The 19,652-nt window shown below is 50.3% G+C and overlaps 2 protein-coding genes across 5 annotated transcripts in view; one reads left to right on the top strand and one right to left on the bottom strand.

Annotated features, from left to right (window-relative positions):
- The window catches only part of EIPR1 (EARP complex and GARP complex interacting protein 1), a 77,932-nt gene extending 75,897 nt beyond the window's left edge, over positions 1-2,035 (bottom strand). Inside the window, exon 1 of one of the 2 annotated variants that reach the window (XM_072938270.1) lies at positions 1,854-2,035. In XM_072938270.1, the coding sequence (XP_072794371.1) occupies positions 1,854-1,895 (42 nt within the window). In that variant the 5' untranslated portion in view covers positions 1,896-2,035. The remainder of the gene's footprint in view (positions 1-1,853) is intronic. The other variant, XM_072938269.1, reaches the window with a different exon arrangement.
- Positions 2,036-2,575: 540 nt separating this feature from the next.
- Positions 2,576-19,652, top strand: part of TRAPPC12 (trafficking protein particle complex subunit 12) — a 51,429-nt gene continuing 34,352 nt past the window's right edge. Inside the window, exons 1-2 of one of the 3 annotated variants that reach the window (XM_072938267.1) lie at positions 2,576-2,721; positions 10,827-12,059. In XM_072938267.1, coding sequence (XP_072794368.1) covers positions 2,719-2,721; positions 10,827-12,059 — 1,236 coding nt within the window. In that variant the 5' untranslated portion in view covers positions 2,576-2,718. Of the gene's footprint in view, positions 2,722-3,751; positions 3,885-10,826; positions 12,060-19,652 lie in introns of those variants that run through there. The other 2 variants (XM_072938265.1, XM_072938266.1) reach the window with 2 other exon arrangements.

Below are 19,652 nucleotides of genomic sequence, written 5' to 3'. Positions count from 1 at the left end.
GCACCCCTACGTGCACCTTGTTAAGGAGACAGCAGTGTAACTTTGTGGTTAAGAGGCTTAAAACAAACAAACAAACCAAAAAAAAAAAAAACAGAAGACAAATGAACTTAAATATAAAACAGAAACAGACTCAGAGACATAGAATACAAACTTGTGGTTGCCAGGGGCTAGGGGGATAGGGAGGGACAGACTGGGAGTTCAAGCTTTATAGATACTGACAAGTATATATAGAATAGATAAACAAGTTTATACTGTACAGCACAGGGAAATATAGTCAAGATCTTGTGGTAGCTTATGGTGAAAAAGAATATGAAAATGAATATATATGTATATTCATGTATGACTGAAAAACTGCTGTACACCAGAAGTTGACACAATATTGCAAACTGACTATAACTCAATTTAAAAAAAAAAGAAAAGAGGCTTTGAAGTCAGTTTGGGTTTAAAGCCTGCCTAGGTTAGAATCTCTATCATTTGCCAGTGAAGCAGCCTCTTACCACAGGAAAAATAACACCTCCCTGTATGACTGCTGTGAGAATTAAACAAAGTATCTGTGCACTGTTAGGCAGAGTGCCTGAAACACAGGTACGTTCTCAACAACTGGAAGTTAAGGCACCAGTCCTATGGGACAGAGCCAGCGGTCAAACCCCACAGCAGTTCATGGCTCCTAGGACACTGAGATACCGCCTTGTCTGGAGTTTATGTGTAAGAACTTTGCCTCACAACAACCAGAACAACATTTATTGAATGCTTCTTAGGTGCGAGGGTCTGTTCTAGGTGCCTGAATTAAATGTATTAACTCATTTAATTTCACAACAGCCACAGTGGGTAGCGGCTCATTTTCCCATTTTATTCGCAAGGAAATTGAGACCCAAGGTCACAGAGTAAGTGCTGGAGCTGGGATTGAAACCTCAGGAGCTGCAGTGGCATCTAGGCTTTCAGTAACTAACACTGCTGCTTCTCCCACTGTAAGCTTCTTGAAAGTAGAAATCATGCATATTGTTAAGACACATCTGCCACACACAATTACGTAACAGGCACTTCATGTGGCGATGAACTGTTTTTATTTCTCTGTAACTGTCCCTCAGTGCCTCAAGCATATATAACAGGTCCTCTGAAGCCACTTGGAAAGACGGAAGCCAGTATAGGGCTGTAACAGGTCCCACTCAATGCGACCTACCTGCCCTTGGAGCTCATCCCTTACCCCACTCGCCCTCTCCTTCAGCCACACAGGCTCTCTTGCTTTCCCTGCATCCTCACTCCACTCCTTACACTACAGGGTCCACTCATGTCACCGTCACTCGCTGAGCACCTTCCCTGCCATGGTCACCGTTAAAAGCACTGGAGAACACAGGACGAGAAGGAAACAGGACGGACAGTGGTGGGAAAACAGGTGAAATCCGAAGAGTCTGGTTCAGTTAACCAGACTGTACCAATGCTAACTCCAAAGTTTTGGTCAGCGTGCACTGGCCCTGGAAGATGACAACATTCAGGCAAGCTGGGTGAAGGGTACACAACTTTCCGTGTATCTTCGCAACTCCTAATGTAGATTTAATTTTGTGTCAAAATTTAAACAAAAAACAGGCAGCGCCTGGCTCCAGGAAGCCCGACGGCGGAAGAACGGTGCACAAGTAAACAGGCCGGCTGCGTAGTGAGAGTCAGGCCACAGGGAGCGGCCGGGCTGCGGGAGGCGGCGCGGGGCTCCAAGCCCGGGGGCGGCGGGCAGAACCGCGGCGCCCCCACCCCGCCGCGCGTCACGCAGGCCCCTGGCCCGTCCGGCAGGACCACGGCCTACTGCCCCAGGCCGCGCAGGGGCGCCGCTCCGGCCGCCGCGGAGCCCTCCTGAGACCCACCTGGAACTCCAGGCCGTAGATCACCGGCGCGTCGTCCTCCATGCTGCGGCGGCCCGCAGACCTGAGGAGGGTCTCCAGAGCCGGCGCGCCCCCAGCTCAGCGCCCATTCATTCCCCCCCGCCCAGGCGGCGCCGAACCAGAACTCGTTGTGACCAGCCCGGCTCCCGTAGGGTCTCTTCCTGTGTTTTCCTGAAACGTCATCAACGCGCTCCCAGCCGGCGACCAATCGCGGCAGCGCCGGGCTCGTGCGCATGCCCACTTGGCTCCCATCCGGGCTCTCAGGTGCGCAGACCCCGGGGAGTAGGCCCGGGAGAGGAGGACCTGGCCAGGACCCGAGCGGGGCGGGGCGGGAAGCCCGCGGCTGGGAGGGCTCCCTGCTCCATCGCCCCCGGGAGCCTCGCTCGCCTGCGGCTGTGACACCGTGGTTGGATAGCATTAGCACTCTCCCGGCGCCACGGCAAACTTAAGTGACAGTTGCGGGCACAGAAGTAGTAAATTGGGAGCTAGAGTATGTTCCTGGTCTGTCAGACGCAGGTTGGCCCGGCCCAGATCCCTAAGGTCAAGAGCCAGGCTGCTCCGTGTCCGCAGGCGCCCAGCGCAGTGTGTGCAATGACAAAAGGATCCCATGCCGATGCCAGGGTGATGCGTGATGCCTGGTGTCGAACCACTGGCGCTGTTTGGCAGCGTTTGCCTCCAAAGGGAGTCTGGTGGGAAGACCCTGGGGTCCCTGCATCTCTCCATCATCTGTGTGACCATTAACTTTTCTCTCTTCCCTTAATCTTTGTGACAAATAACTAGGCCTGGAACAGGTATGTGAAAAGATGCTGGATACCACTAGTCATCAGGGAAATGCGACTCAACCACAATGGTATGTTATTCAGCCCTTAAGTCCTGTCATTTGTGACAACGTGGATGAACCTAGAGGACACTGCTAAGTGAAATAAGAAAGGCAGATACAGCATGATTCCACCTACATGTGGAATCTAAAAAAGAAAGTTGAACTCTTTGTAACAGAGAGTAGAATGATGCTTATCAGGGCCTGGGGAGAAGTTTGTCAAATAGTACAAATTCAAGATAAACAGGCTCTGGAGACATAATTAATAATATATCCTATACTTCAAATCTGCCACAAGGAGATTGCAAATGTTCTTACCACAAACGCAGAAAATGGGAAATACATGAGGTGATTGTTAAGTTCATTAGTTCCATTATGCCGTCATTTCACAATGTATACATATATCAAAACATCACATTGTACACGTAAATACATACTTTTATTTGTCAGAAATAAGGTATTTTAAATCATTTTTTTAAAAAAGAGAGAAATGTTAGGTCTTGTTTGGTTCATTGGTACCCCAGCGCCTAGCGCTGTGCTTGGCACTTAGGCTGGATGAGCATCCGTCGGACAAACAGGAGATCTGTGTGGTTACGGTAGAAATCAAGGAAGCAAAAGCACAGACACGGGCATCCTACTAGCCGGCTCCGTTTGCCTAAGATGAAGTAGCAGCGCTACGAGAACGCAGGACCTTGATACTGCTGGATTAAATCCACCTACTATCGGTATCATTACCATTTTTACCGTTGTTATTACACAAGTACTCCAGATGCATGGCAGGAAAAGGTGAAAATACAGAAAGGCGCAAAGACAAATCCCTGAAAATAAGTATTTCCAGGGTGCTTTGGCCAGGAGTAAAAAGAGAGTAACCATCTCCCTTCCAGCTGCCCCTCTGCCACAGGTTTGTCTATCCCTGTGTGTCAGAGCAATTTCCCTCCGCATTCCCAGGAAAGGGGTCGGCTAACTCCGCCCATGCCCCGCCTCCGGACCCAGGCCCCGCCCGCTGCGGCGCGAACCGGAAACGCGCTGGGAGGCCGGCTCCTGCATTGGGCACGCGCGGGAGCAGGCGCGCGCAAGCGCAGAAGCCGCCGGAAGCGCGGTTTCGAGTCTTTCCTTCCCGGCTTTCTCCATCTTCTCCCCGGACCCTGGTCACAGCCGCAAGTGACCCTTTCCCCACCCCAGGGGGGCGGTGGCAGGTGAGGACAGGGCCCGGGCTGTAGGGAGGGGGTCGTGCCGTCCCTAACTGCAGCCTTGCCGGCCCTCAGGCCCAGCCGCTTAGGGGTCTCCTCCCCAGGTCTTCCTCCCGAGGTCCTCCTCCCCGGATCCTCCTCCCGGGGGTCTCCTCCTGGGGGCGGTCTCCTCCCCAGGTCTGCCTCCCGAGATCCTCCTCCCCGCACCCTCCTCCCAGGGGTCTCCTCCTGGGGGGTCTCCTCCCCAGGTCCTCCTCCCAGGGTTCTTCTCCTAGGGAGGGTCTGCTCCTGCGGGTCTCCTGCCCGGATCTTCCTCCCAGGGGTCTCCTGGGGGGGTCTCCTCCCCAGGTCCTCCTCCCAGGGTTCTTCTCCTAGCGGGGGGTCTGCTCCTGGGGGTCTCCTGCCCGGATCCTCCTCACTGGGGTCTTCTCCTGGGGGTCTCCTGCCAGGGGTCTCCTCCCCGGGGTCTCCTCTCTCCCTCCTGCCACACCGCCTCCTGGCAGGCCTGGCCAAGCCCCGCGCCCGTGTCCTGCCGGGTCTGCAGCAAGGCCTTCTCTGTGTGCCCTTCTCGGGGGCGGCCCCCGGTGCTGGGCACCGACAGCTCAGGAGGGGTCTGCGGCCCAGGTCCCAGCTGTGGCGCTCAGTGACTTCTTTCTCTTAGCTCACTCCTCTGTAGGTAGAAGTTCACCGTAACCCACCGGACCAGACTCAGTATTGTTAGGGCAAAATGCGATGGTTTGTGTAAAAGCATGTCAGTGTTGGCTAATCCGTTCCAGAGTAACATCCAGGACGGAAGTGATTGATAGAGCATAGACACTGTGAAAACTGGAGACATTTCTTATTTAAAAATAAGCATCAGGCTCAAAGATGTGCTCTGTGCCTGTTTTTCTCACCCTCTACCACAAGAGTTTAACCCTAGTGACACATTTCCTTGGACCTGCAGTTCATAGCTTTTTATGGCCACTGGAAGACACCGTATCTTTTGGATGTAAATGCTTTACTCCTTGTTTCTTTTTACAAGTTGAGAAGAGTGCAGTGGGTGGCAGGCAGTGCGTTAGGCCCTCTGTGTGATGGGTGGGTTGGGAGAAGGGATAGAGGACTGCAGGTAGGATGATACAGCCCTCACGCTACTCATCCAACCCTCACATCCTGTGACTTCTAACAGGACGGTCCCTGGTCAGAGGCAGTGTTACCACTCTGTGTCATCACGAAGACTGTAATGACTGTGTTTGTGTATGTGCAGCTCATCACAGTTTAAACCCTCCCTGTGCATCAGCTGCTGTTTAATCCTCATTATCCCAGTTTACAGATGGGGAAGCCAGGACTAAGCCGAGACTAATCATTTTTAAAGGTCACTTTATTGAGTAGTGAAGCCAGGACTCCGACAGTTATTCAGAGCCGTGTTCAGTGCTCTTTCTGCCTCATCCACAGCTCTGAATCAGAATGTATCCCGGCAACCTTACAAGGAGAGCGGAGGCAGGAACACCTGTCACATCAAGTACTGGTGCTGTGACTTTGGGCAAGTCACTTGGTTTTCTCTGCTGTATGATCAAGCTGATACTTAATAAGTTGATCCTGAGGATTAAGTAAGAAAACATGTAAAATGCTTGATCTGTTCTGGGTGTTCTTTACATGAGGGCTTTTCTAAATATATGCTTAAATCCCTACTACATGCATAGTTCTTTCATGGAAACAGGTCAAAGATTTGTAATTCCGGAGTCTTATGTCCAGAAAGGGAGCCGGAACAGCAACAGTTTTCATTGTTCTTAGTGAATTTAAGCCACTTAAAGTTAGTACTTAAAAGATGTTTTAAGGCTAGTTAAGCTCATTGTGCAAAGCACTCAACTGGACAAAGAGAAAGTCGGATTTCTTTGCAAGCATTTTGATGCTGGCATAATAAGCTTAAAATCGTGTCCATTATATCATGTCTATGAATAATTTTTATTAAGCCAATAGTAGAAGAAGCAAAGATTTTATATCACAAAGAAGTCAAGGACGGATACACATGCTTTTCCATTTTGAGATTATGAAATATAAAGCTTGGATGTAATACACGTGGAAGACATGAAGGTCAAGTGTGATCCTGACCCAAAGTTCTACCGTCAGCATTGCCAATGGCTTGGACGCCCCTATGTCCCTCCCTAGTCAGACCTTCCCTTGCCATCACCTCCACCCCCTCCCCAACTGAACTGGGTAGTATCATCACCATGGTTTTGTGTTTGTATTCCTAAAATAGTATATAGTTTAATTTACATGTTTTGAAATTTGTGTAGAAAATCAGACTGTTTATATTTCTCCCCATTCCTTCTGCCAAATTAGGTTTGTGGGATTTAGACAGTGATGCCTTCAATATGGGATGGCTTGTTCGTTTTCACTGCTGTGTAATATTCCGTTTTAATATACTACCATTTCTTCATTTATTATGCTGTGTTTGGGGAGTGGTTGTTCCAGATTTTTATTTTGGGGACTTTGGAAAGGGGGCAGTATTTTGTTTGGATTTGCTGTTTGTAACATTCACAGTCAGTGCTTATGGTGCCCATGTGTAGAACTTCCTCTATGATACATAGATAATGGGACCCCTTTTGTCTCAACCAGGACTCGTGAGAGTGAAAAGAGGTGCTTAATTTTACAGAAACCATGGGTATAAAGTGGAATCATCCTAGAAAAATCAATTTGTATGGCTGAGGAAGTCACTGGACATGTGTTTGTGAAATGTGGGTCTCTTTCACTGTTTGGATCTTTGTTTCAGATATTTTTCTGTTGGATCATTTACTGTCCTATTGATCTGAAAGAATTTTAATGTATTCTTGATATTAAGTCTAAAAATATCAGGGGGAGGGTAGAGTTCAGTGGTAGAGTGCATGCTTAGCACACACAAAGTCCTGGCTTCAGTCCCTAGTCCTTCCATAAAAAAAAAAAATCTAAATCTAACAATGTCAAGTGTAGTGAATATGTTGAACAAGAATATTTACATACCACTACTAAGTGTGTGGATTGGTACAAGCACTTAGGGAAGAATTTGGCGTTATCTGATAAAGGGGTGGATTCTCTGTGATCCACTGCGCACACACATACAGAGGGAGGCGTGTACAAGAGTATTTATAGCAGCACTAGATTCAAAAACCTGACACCTCAAACATCCGTCAACAGAAGAGTGAGGTGGTGACACCGTCACACAGCAGAGCGTCAGCAGCACAGATGAGTGAGTCACAGCCCCACGCCCCTTCCCAGGATGAACCTCAAGGCTCAAAGTGGGGAGGGCAAATTAAGTCAAAAACTGAAAAAAGTCAATAACACATTGTTTGAGGAAATAAATGTGGAAAATTAAAGAAAAACGAGTACAACAAATCTCAGAATATTAGCTCTGGAAGGAGAAGGAAGTGGGTATTAGGGTGTATTGTCTTAGCTACAGGTTACAAACATTGTTTTGTAGCCACTCAATAATTAGTAAGAATTGTTTGTAGAAAATGTACCTTCGGAAGAGTCAGGGAGGCCAGCAAGAACCTTCTGAGGTTTCTAATGAAAGAAGCAAGAAACCCGAGATGCGCTTCCACCGCAGTCCCTTCCCATCTGACGCCTCCCGGGGCGTGGAGGCCACAGTTGCTCAGTTTCCTCTCGGTCATCTCCGGGCTTGGCCCCTTGACAGCAGGGCAGTGCTGCCTTATGCTGGTGTCTGAGTCTCTGTGGCCCTCCTGCTTTGCCAGTGGTTTTTAAGAAATGTGTAGTTTCTATTGAGAAACTAAGGTAAACAGTTTAATTTTTACTCTGGGTTGGGCAACATCTGTGGTAACAGTGTCACTAGGAAATGGAAGCTGATTTTCTAAATGAGACTGGATTAGTAACAAGGTTACTGAAGAGAATGAAAACATAGTGACAAACTTCAGCATTGACTTGAAAGACTGTTCCTTTTTGGTCGGCTTTCTTCCTTTCAGAAGATGATTTCTTTTAAAACGTATTTTGGGTGAGTTGGTAAAGACAGAATTGCTTGTCCCAGTGTTTTATTCTTTGCCTCCCTGTTCTTCAGAAAGGGCCATTCCCCTTACCAGCAAGTACATTTCCCTGACATTCCCCAGCAACTGTCCCTTCCGAAAATCTTTGGCCATTTCGCAGGTCAGATTGTTTAGAATCATAGATTTATTCTGAGTTTCTTTACTTACTGCTGAAGCATTTCCTTGTCGCTGTGGTCCAGTTCCCGTGGTCAGTGGGTCTTGGCAGTGACAAGCCTTCTCTTGCTGCATCGTCTGGTGGAAAGCAGTTCAGGGTGACCTGTGGACAGCCTTTCCTAAGTACCCTGTTTTACTCTGTGTCTTGTAATACACCCAAGTTAACCTCGACTGGCGGCAATTTCTGCTGAAGAGTGGAAATGTCTCAAGTTTCCCTACACAGAAAGAAAAGCTTCTGTGTGATTTTGCGAGTTCTGATGTTCGTTACCTTTTCCTGTAATTGTACGCGTTGGACCTTTTCTTACATCCTGCGTTATTCCACAAGTGTCCACTAATGTAGTCCCGGAGGAGCTGGCATTATGATCTGAGCTGTTTTCATTCTGAGAAGGGCTCAGTCCAGCAGCCTGGGTGCCGGGCACTGGGAATACCTCCGTCCCCAGGGGCTCGTGCGGAGGGGCCGGGCTGGTTCCTGGCTGTGTCGCCTTCTAACAGTGAGTGCAGACGAGTCCCGTCTCTCCCCTGGTCCCGGTGTCCCCGTCTGTGTGTTAGGGCAGCTGATGCCTGTCTCTCGTCCGGCGGTTGTGGAGGTTAAACCAAGGCGTTGCCGTTTCCACGGTCTTCATGCTCAGCCTCTGTGTCCTGCGTGGGGAGGACCAGGGAAGAGCCTTCCTCGTGGGGGTGCGTGCACTCATGTCCCTGAGCAGCCGCCAGTCCGCGCTCCCTGGGAAACGTTACAGGGACAGGGGCTTTTGCTCCTTTTCTTGGTCATTTTGACTTGTTTAAAGCTAATAGTTACTAAGTGAACATGTAATAAATGGGAAGATTAGTAACTGACTATCCTGGACGAGAAACTTCTCCAGAATATGTAACTTTGACTCTAAAATAAACTTGCTTTTGGATCTTCGAGTGCTCCAGCCGTAAAAGGGAAGGACAGCGAATTTCGAAGACTGTGATGAAAGTGTTGACAGAGAGAAGAAAAGGAATCCTACCCAGAGATCAGCTGAAAGTCACTAGTGTTTTTTTCTGGAAAAACACACATCTTGCATCATAGTCCTTGTCTCCTTACTTGAGTTTGTTCACTACGAGAGGAGAACTATGCACGTAACTTTTGCTCCTGGAAGCTCTTCGCGGAAAGGAACAAATACTGCTTTAGGGTTCAGAGTCCTTGTTTCACTCTGTGGCCTCCACCTGCCAGCGTCAACCCAACATTTCAGCTTCGACTGGTCCTGGTTTCTCAGCCCACCCGCGGTGTGATCGGGGGCAGGCGCCACTCCTGTCTGAGCCTCAGGCTCCTCGCTGCACCGTGAAGCACGTGACAGCAGCCGTTCCACGGGGCTGTCAGAGGGTCGGGAAGGAAGAGCACTTAGCCCAGCGTCAGGACGTAGCAAGTGCCACAAATGCCCTCCCGTTTCGGTGCCTCAGCTTCACCTCGGGGAGCTTGGTTTGTCCTTGCTGTTGCTCCTGCTCACGCCGCCTCACTGTCTCAGATTCCCGGAGCTAAGCAAACAGCGTTACGCGCTCAGGAGGATGGAAGGGTGATTGTAGGCTGCAGTGTCTTGGGAAGGCTTCAGGCCGAGTGTGGACTGCAGTGTGTCTTTAGGAGTAAGTAGGGTTTGAAAGGCTGAGACCTCACGCCCATCAGGATGGCTACTATCAAAAAGACAGAAAATTAGTGGTGCTGGAAAGGATGTGGAGAAATTGGAACTCCTGTACCCTCTTGGAATGGGAAATGGAAACAACCAGTGGAAAATAGTTTGGGTGGTTCTTCACAAAATTAAAAACAGAACTGCCATATGAATGATCCAGCAATCCCACTCCTGGGCGTCTGCCCAAAAGAGCTGAGAGCAGGGTCTCGAAGAGATACTTGTACACCCATGTTCTTATCAGCTGTTTTCATAGCAGCCGAAAGATAGAAGTAACCTGTGACCATCAACAGATAAACTGATAAACAAATGTGTATGTACACACAATGGGGTATTTCTCAGCCTTATGAACGAGGAGATTCTGACATGCTGTAACGTGGGTGAGCCTCGAGGGCATGCTAAGCGAAATAACCCGAACCCCAAAGAACAAGCACCCTGTGATTCCACGTACGTGAGGTCCCTGGAGTAGCCAGATTCAGAGAGATGGACACAGAATGGTGCTTGCCAGGGGCTGGGTTGGGGGAGGAAATTGGGAGTTATTGTTTGTTGGGTGCAGAGTTCCAGTTCTGCAGGTGGAGAAGAGTTCTGGAGATGGATGGAGATGATGGGTGCACAACAAAGTGAATGTAATTAATACCGCTGAACGGTGCACTTGAAAATGACAAAGATGATAGATGTGCGATGTGTCTTTTACCAAAAAATAAATAAACGGCTGGAGAAATGGAGGCTATCGAATTTTAAACCATTGAACATATAGCCGGTACACCGATAAACATTTTTTATAGACTTTTATTTTTTAGAGCAGTTTCAGATTCACTGCAAAATGGAGCAGAGGGTACAGAGATTTCCCGTGACGCCCTTGCCCTCACATGGTGCAGTCTCCCCCGCTGGCCACGTCCCCCCCGTGTTGCAGCTGATGAGCCTGCGTTGACACGTCATCACCCAGAGTCCATAGCTTACACCATGGTGCAGTCTTGGTGTCATGCAGTCTGTGGATTTGAACAAATAATGACACATTGCACCGTTATAATGACATGATTTCATTTTTATAAATAAAAAACAATGTTAATAAGACAAAACCAGCTTAACAGTAGCTGAGACAGAAAGCTGAGGAGACTAACGGCTGCTTGTCTTTGTTTCAGGCGACCATGGAGAACGCTGAGGGTGCTGACCCGAGCAGCCCGGAGTGGAGCAGTCCAGCCCAGGGGCCAGCCGAGAGCACCCCTCCGCAGGTGCCTGGGGCAGGGCAGGGGCAGCTCCTGTACCACGAGGAGACCATTGACCTCGGTGGGGACGAGTTTGGGTCTGAAGAGAACGAGCCCGTGTCGGAAGACTCTAGCCACTTCGGGGACAAGCTGAACGAGCACTTGATGGAGAGCGTCCTCATCTCCGACTCTCCCAGCAACAGCGAGGACGACGCGGGCGACCCAGGCTGTTTGCAGGACGTCATGGAGCCCGCCGGAGGGACCGCAGGCCCCACGCTGGAGGACGTCATAGACAAGGGAGCACTGGACACTCCAAGTGATGACGTTGGAAGCGATGGAGAGGACACACCCAGAGATGTCTCGGACGTGACCCCCGACAGCAGAGCGTCGCTGAAGGAAGACCCAGAGCAAGAAGAAGTGGAAGACCTGCCCGCTTCAGAGAGCGGAGGTGCGGGGGCCTCGGGCCCGGGGGCAGGAGAGGCGCCCCCGGGGGGTGTGGCGGCGGGCGCGTGCCCCCGGCAGCCCCCACCCAGGGACGAGCCCGTGCCCGTGTGCACCATCTTCAGCCAGCCACAGCCCGCCGGCTCCCAGCCCCCGTCCCTGCGCGATGGCTTCGAGTCCCAGATGGTGAAATCTCCTAGTTTCAGCGGCGCGAGCGAGGCAGCGCCCAGGACCCCTCCGCAGGTGGTCCAGCCAAGCCCCAGCCTGAGTAAGTTTTTTGGAGATACGGCCAGCACTAACTCCTTGGCCTCCGACTTCTTTGACTCCTTCACAACTTCCACGTTCATCTCCGTCAGTAATCCCAACGCCGGCTCTTCGGTTCCGGAAAACTTGTCTTCACTCGCTGCCACTCCGGGGGCAGAAAACTCCCCGGGCTCTGCTTCCTACTCCCCAGGGATGGAAAGATCAGAGTCTGGCATTTCCACGGCTTCTCTAGAAATTCCCCAGTCTCCAAAACCGTTTTCGCAGATCCAGGCTGTGTTTGCAGGGAGCGAGGACCCCTTTGCCACCGCCCTGAGCATGAGTGAGATGGACCGCAGAAACGACGCCTGGCTTCCCGGGGAGGCGACGAGGAAGGTCCTGATTTCAGTGGCAACCCAGCAGTACAGCACGGTGTTCGTGGACAAGGAGGACCTCACCATGCCAGGCCTCAAGTTTGACAACATCCAGGTGAGAGCGGAGGGACTCAGAGCAGGTGTGGGCTGGCGGGACCCTTCCCGGTGAGTGGGTGAGCCCGCGTCCGCAGCCCACTCCTTTCCATCTGTATCTATGTTGTGTGTGTGTATGTGTAAAACCTTTCAAGGATCGAAAACCCCTTATTTTTCAGCAATTCCTAAGATTCTGACATGAGAATGTATGTAATGGTGTCACCAGGTAATTCGGAGCACTGTGGTTTCTCTGAGGTAACCCATGCAAGGTATTAGAGTCTTAGGAATATGTACCAGCAGGGCAGTCGCCTCACAGCTCTCTGAGGGAGCTCTGAACTTCATGTGGCCAGTTTATTTGCGCCATTTCAGCTCCAGTGAATGATAAATCTCCCATCCCTTTTTTGTAGGGATTTCATTGCATGTAATATGCTTGATGTAGAAAGATTTCTTACAGATTCAGTTAAAAAAAAGAATGGCCCCTCAAAATAATTGCTAAAATATATAAATGTTATATATAGTAAATATCAACATTAAAAAGTTCAATCTTACCAGTGATCAAAAATGTAAAGTTAATTTCACTTTCTATTGTCTCATTCATTTGTGATTATGTTACGTTTGTTAGGGTGTGGGAAACTAGCCTGTCTCAGGCAGCCCTGGAGGGAACATAATTTGGTACAAACTTTCTTAAGTGAAGTTGTAAAATGCACATCCAAAGGTGCGTGCCCTTTGACCCAGAAAGCCTGCCCTTAGGAATTATTTATAAGGAAATAATCTCACTGATGCACAAATACCAGCGTTGGGGACGCCCGTCAGAGTGAGGCTCATAGTTGCAGAGAGTCAGAAACTGTCTGAAAGTCCACCGTCAGGAGGCTGGTTGCGTACGTTTGGCAGCTCACCTTTGCAGGGGGATAGTTACATGGGGAGTAAAAGTGACGTTATAGGAAAGTATTTAATGAGGCTCGTTTTTATTATTACATTTACTGTTCGTTTTATTGTTTTACTGTTAAAAACCGGATATAAGCCAGCACGTAGCATGCACAGTGTGACACGGATTTCTCTAGGTACCCGTATGCATCCGTAGGAGGTTGGCTCATTTGCACATCAGACATGGCTCATCACACCGAGATTACGGGTGGGATCAGCAGTTTCTGGGACGCCATGTGCTGACCTCGTGTCCTGCGTTTGTCTCTCCTCCAGAAACTGAGGGAGGCCCTGCCGTCGCCTCCGGGGAAGGAGTTCCCATCCCCGCACACAGGGCCAGGTCCGAAAGCCCGGCATAGGGAAGGGCTGGTCCAGGGGCTGGAGTCTGTGGACAGGAGGGTGGCTGCTGGGCAGAGAGGCCAGGTCGCCGTTCCCAGTAACTCAGGTGTGAGCCTGTAGGTTCCGGATGTTTCGCGTGCCGGTGCCTTTGGCGTGTCCCCTCTAACCGTCTTCCCTGCAGGCTTGCTGTTCACCAGGCACTGCCCTCGGCATCCTCACTACCTTTTACCCAGAGTAACACCGAACGTCAGTTTTACTTTTGCAGGGTCTTTCAGTGAACCCCAGTTATGGACTCTGATTTCAGGGGATATTTGATGGTTAGGATTTTCACTGAATCCTCATCTGTCCCCCCACCCCAGCCCTGCCCCCACCCCTACTCCCCGAGGAGGCGGCCTTGGTGCTCTGCTTCACGTTTCTTCCCTTCCTCCCTCCTGGGGTCTTTGAACTCTGCTCTTAAGCTCCTTTAACGTCAGTGCATCTGGCCCAGCGGTTCCCGATGGAGTGTTGGGGCCCAGGGGTCCTACGGTGCCTTTGGAAATGTGTAGAGGTGTTTCACTTTAGTTCCCGAAAGGTTGGGCTGAGCACAGGACACCAGTGGACGGGCAGGAGTGCTGTGTGTCCCGCGGTGGCTGGGTGGTGTCGCACAGTGAAACCCGGGAGGCGGTGGTTCGCACATTGAGAGACACAGGTGCCGGCCGGCTGTGCTAGTTTAAAACTTCCTGTGAAAAGCGTGGGCTCTGGGCCAGCCCCTCTGTGGCGTTAAAGCATCCTTTCTCACCTCCCCAGTTCCAGGTGAAAGTAAGGAGGGATCCCGGAGTCAGCCAGCGGCTGGGGAGGCCCGTTGCATGTGAGCACAACCAGGAGACGGTGCCTTTCCTTTTCGCTTCCTCTGGGTCCTAAGGCAGTGCCTTCCGTTCCTCGTGCAGCTCACAGCGGCTGTTCTGGAAACCCAGTGAACTGGAATACGGGTTAAGAGTAGCCCCCCAAATACCTTGACTTTCTCGTACAGCCAGCGAGCTGGATGTTTCTTCACTTGTGTCTCTTCAGTTGTGCATTGTCCTTCAAGGGACCTTTCGTTCCCAGGATAGAAAAGAAAACCTGTGCGGTGGACCTTGGAAGTGCTGTTGTCTGCAGAGGACTTAAGTTTGGTGGAGCACATCTCTTGACTCTCCATGTGCACCAGGCTCTTAGGATATCAGACAGCCATTTGCTGGATTTACCTGTTAGCAGGTTTCTCACTGTGCCACTGTGACTGCCACAACGTTGTTCAAAGTCACCTTTCTGAAACACTTGCATTGAAATGTTCCCACGTTGCTCCTTTGTGGGTGCCTAGTTAAAAATGCCTTCCTACGGGGTAAAATTTGAAAAGTAAAAAGCATGAAGTTGTTTCTCTGTGACGTTTCTCGTACACAGTCTCTGGGTTAAGTTAGGGACGGTGAAGACGAGCGTGTAACGCTGCGGCCACCCGGTGGCATCAGCAGGGGAACATTGGCATTTTTGACTAATTAGAGTTTTGGATGGTCTGTGTTCTTAAAGAAGTAAGTGGAAAAGTTTGTGGGGAAACGGTAGTTCGGAAATTTTCAGAACCAGTGAAGAATGGAAGTTGGAGAATGCGTGTATGAAGCTTGTTCACTGAAGAGAGAAAGAGGGATGGAAGGCGGGTGGGCGAGGGGAGAGAAGGAGACAGACAGAGGCAGCAGCGTCTCGCTGGTCCAGGTGATGAGGGGACTGGGGCCTCCGCGCACCCTGGCCGGTGCCAGCGGATCTAGGAACCCCACCTATAGACTTTGAGGCTGGGCCATTCCACCACCCCGTCTGACCCCGTTCCCCAATTCTCTCCTCTCCTCACCTTTCCTGCAGTTTGGATTTGGCAGGAATCCCGTCGGGGAAGCCCATGCAGTCTGGGGAAGCCCCCATCCTGGGCTGATCTAAGTCCTTGTGCTGGAAACCCGCAGACGGCCGAAGACGTACCAGTCACCGCAGGTCTGCTGGCTACAGGTTCTCTCAGCTTTGAGTCTGAGAAAGTTACTTCCTCTTCCTTGTTCGAGGTTCCTTCTGCTGGAAATGCGGTCTGTTCACCACACATGGACTTCCCGGCTGGCGCAGCTTTGTCCTGCCAGCACCTTGAAGATGCCCTTGCATCCTCCCCTGCTCGGTGTCGTCGCTCAGGTGACGTCTGTGGCAGTCTTAGCTTTGCGCCTCTGTGCCTGACCTACGTTCCCCTCTGCCTGCTTTTAGGGTCTTATCCCTGGTTTTCTGCAGTTTGACTCTCACGTGCCTTCTTGTGGTTTTCTTCTGTGTTTGTCTCTTTTAGGATTCGTTGACCCTGCTGGCTCTGTGAATTTATCATTTTCATCAGTTTTGAAACATTTTTGATCGTTAGTTCCTCGCTTAGCCTTTCTGGTTTTCACTTTCTCTCCTCTCCTTTCATGTACTAGTTGATATGCCAAAGAGGTCTCGTTTCTCGTGTGTTTTTTAATCTTTTTTCTGTTTGTACTTAAGTTGAGAAATCTGTTGTGTCCTTAAGTTCACTTATCTTTCCTTCTGCACTTTGTAGTTTGCAGTTGATGCTAGTCAGTAAAGTTTTCATGTTTTTTTGTCTCTAGAATTCCCATTTGGTTCTTCTTTATATATTTTTCTCTCTCCATTGTGTTCAAGTTTTACTTTAGATCTTTGAGCACACTTATAATAGCTGTCTTATGGTTTTCTTGTGAAAATTCCATCTGCAATTTCAGGGTCTGTTTGTATTTGGATCTGTCTCTTGGTTACGGGTCGCGTGTGGCTGCTTTTTCACGTCTAGTTATTTTTGATTAGAGGCTGGATATTGTGGATTTCATATTGTTGCATGTCTGTATTTTGCCACCTTCTGTCAAAAAGACTTACACTTTGCTCCGGCAGGCATGTTGTAGGCAGATTTGTCTGACCCTTTTCAGGTTTGTTGTTAAGCTTTTCAGGGTGAGCTAAGAGTAGCTTTTACTCTCGGCTGACCCTTCTGCCGGCTGTACTGAGAGCCTCTGCGTCTGAGAGCGCTCCTAGTGCTTGTCCTGGGCTCGACATCTCCCAGCCCCTGTAGCTCACCGCCCCACCCGTCATCCCTCCCGTCTCCCCCCAGAGCTTCCACCCTGAGCATGCACCGCTCACTACTCAACAGGAGACTCAAGGACTCCCACGCAAGGGTGCAGGCCCATCCTTTGCATGGCTCCCTCCTGCCTAGTGCTCTGACCTACAAATTCCAGGCACCCCACCTTCTCCAGCTCCCAGCCAGTTCCCACTCAGCAAGTTCACACACTCCTGCACTGTGGTCCAAAAAGTGCCCCTTTTAAAAAAAATTTTTAATTGAAGTATAGTCAGTTACAATGTGTCAATTTCTGGTGACACATACATACATATATTCGTTTTCATATGCTTTTTCATTATAGGTTACTGTAAGATATGGAATAGATCTTATAGTTCCCTGTGCTATACTGAAGAAATTTGGTTTTTTTTTTATCTGTTTTATATATAGTAATTAATATTTGCAAATCTCGAGCTCCTAGTTTATCCCTTCCCACCCCTTTCCTCCCCATAGCCGTAAGTTCATTTTCTATGCCTGTGAGTCTGTTTCTGCTTTGTAGATAAATTCATTAGTGTCTTTTTTTTTTTTTCAGGTTCCAGATATGAATGATCTCATATGGTATTTTTCTTTCTCTTTCTGGCTTACTTCACTTAGAATGAGGATCTCCAGGTCCATCCATGTTGTAGCAAATGACATTGTGTTATCCTTTTTATGGCTGAGTAGTATTCCACTGTATAAATATATCACAACTTCTTTATCCAGTCATCTGTTGATGGACATTTAGGTTGCTTCCATGTCTTGGCTATTGTAAATAGTGCTGCTATGAACATTGGGGTGCAGGTGTCTTTTCAATTTTCAAATTAGAGTTTTCTTCCAGATACATGACCAGGACTGGGATTCCTGGATCATATGGTAAGTCTATCTTTAGTTTTTTGAGGAATCTCCGTACTTTTTTCCATAATGGCTGCACCAAACTGCATTCCCACCAGCAGTGTAGGAGGGTTCCCTTTTCTCCACACCCTCTCCAGCATTTATCGTTTGTGGACTTTTTAATTTAATGATGGCCATTCTGACTGGTGTGAGATGATATCTCATTGTAGTTTTGATTTGCATTTCTCTGATAATTATCGATATTGAGCATTTTTTCATGCAGCTATCAGCCATTTGTATGTCTTCATTGGAGAATTGCTTGTTTAGGTCTTTTGCCCATTTTTGGATTGGGTTGTTTGTTTTTTCTTTGTTATTAAGTTGCATGAGCTCAAAAGGTGCCTTTGGATGCAAGAGCTCAACTCATCTTTTCCCTTCTCTCAGGTCACAGCCTTTTTCTGCGTCTGAAAACAATGTTTCACCTTTTTTTCCCCAGTGTTGCAGGTGTTTGCACTGGTGAGTAAGCACAGCCAGCTGCTCTGTGGCAGACAGAAGCAGAAGGTACTGCTCACGCCTGGGCCTCCCTGCCCTTCCTGGGTCCCTGACGGGAGGGATGCGTGGCTGAGTTGAGACATGTGAGTGAGACCAGGAGGGTCTGCAGAGGCCCGCCTGGGCCGTGTTGCCACAGTCCCGGAGCCAGCTTAACCTGTTACAGGTTCCCGTCGGCCCTGATTTCCTGAGGGCTTCATATGAAGAGGGGTTTAGATTTGTTTTGTTTTTGCAGCTTAATCAAGATATAATTCACATGCCATACAATTCACACATTTAATTTACAGTTCGGTGGTATTTAGCATTTTTGACAGAGTTGCACAATCATCACAATTTTTAGAACATTTTCATCACCCAAAAGGAACCCCAAACCTTTTTGCATTCAGTATCCATCCCCACACTGCACCCCAGCTCCAGGCAACCACGAATCTGCTTGTCTCTGGGGATCCTCCTTCTCTGGGTGTTTCATGCGAGTGAGTCCCACAGTCGTGGTCTCTCAGGACTGGCTTCCGTCACTGGGCGTCACACGTTCAAGAGCCCTCCGAGCTGTAGCGTGCGTCGGCGCCCCATTCCTTTCTACTGTCAGATACGCTTGACCTTGAGCAATGCGGGCTTGAAGTGTGCAGGTCTGCTGATTGCTGGATTGTGTAGTAAGTCTGTGTTTAATGTCTTGAGGAGCATCCAAGCTGTCTCCCGGAAGGGCTGCACCGTTTTACGTTCCGTCTGACGTATGCAGGCTCCAGTTTCCCCGCGACCTCGAGCTTGGGGTTTGTTTTGTTTGGTTTGTTCGGATGCTGTCGGTTCCAGTGGTTTCACTCCCCGGGAGGAAGCAGACAGAGCGCCCCAGGATGCACAGCCGCGTGTCCCCAAGGGAACCGAGGTGGCGCTCGGCCCGACCTGGGGCAGGTGCCTGCTGCTGTCTCGGCACCGTGCCCGTGACACGCCTGTTGCCGGGCCTCCCTGACCCAACGTAAAGCCCATGCTGAGTCCGCTGCTCTGGGCTCTGCTTTGTCTTCGTCCGTTAAACGCTTGCAGGCTCTGCTAGAGCCACCCCTGCGCTGCAGGAGGGGGCAGCCCCCCGCCCTCTGCCGGCTGAGATCCAGCTGCTCGCTCTTCCATAGCACCTGACGGGGAGCGGGCGTCCTCCCCGCGCCAGCCCCTGGGCCCTGATCGGTCACGTGCTGTCTCCCACATTCCCCTGGAGCAAACCCTGAGGTCCGCCAGTTTGAAGGGATCCTGGGTTCTAGGTGGTTCCCTTCCCAGGGGCCACAGCACAGCTCTCAGAACATCCTGGGAGGAGGCTTCCCCCCACCCCCGTCCCAGGAGCCTCAGAGGACCTGCATCAGAGACGCATGGCCCCGCGTCAGAACTGCCTCCCACAGAGAGACGCGGCGAGAGCCGGGCCTTGCTAGGACGCCTCGTGCCGTCCCTGGGCTTCAGGGGCGAGGCGCTTGTCAGACCTGCACGTGCTCCTGTCTCAGGAGCCCCCTGTGCCGATGCCAATGTTTAAAGGGACTTTAAAGGGCAGGGGATCTTTGCGGTGCGGTCTAATTAACTGAGAGCGTCGCAGGAACCAAGGGCTTAGACAGGGCACGCCCCGCGGCACTGAGATGTGCTCTGCCCTTTCCTGGTCGCGGCCCCTCTGGCCCCAGTGAGGCTCTTTGTCTGGTAGGAGCTGTGCTCGTGCCGAGCTTCGTGGGGCTGCGTGGCCGAGCCCGCTTCCTCCTGCCCTTTCATTCTCCCTCCTCGCTCAGTGAGCCCTGCTGTGGTCCTGGCACTTTCAGTGGTTCACCTTACTCTCTGAGAGCAGAAGATAATCGATCTGCAGCTTCTAGATCCTTGCCCTCGTGTAGGAGGTGTGGCTTGGCCTCTGAGCACCAGGCT

Source organism: Vicugna pacos, chromosome 15 (assembly GCF_048564905.1).
Source record: "Vicugna pacos chromosome 15, VicPac4, whole genome shotgun sequence".
NCBI lineage: Eukaryota > Metazoa > Chordata > Mammalia > Artiodactyla > Camelidae > Vicugna > Vicugna pacos.
The sequence above is the reverse complement of the archived record's forward strand: the minus strand, read 5'-3'. Positions and strand labels throughout refer to the sequence as shown.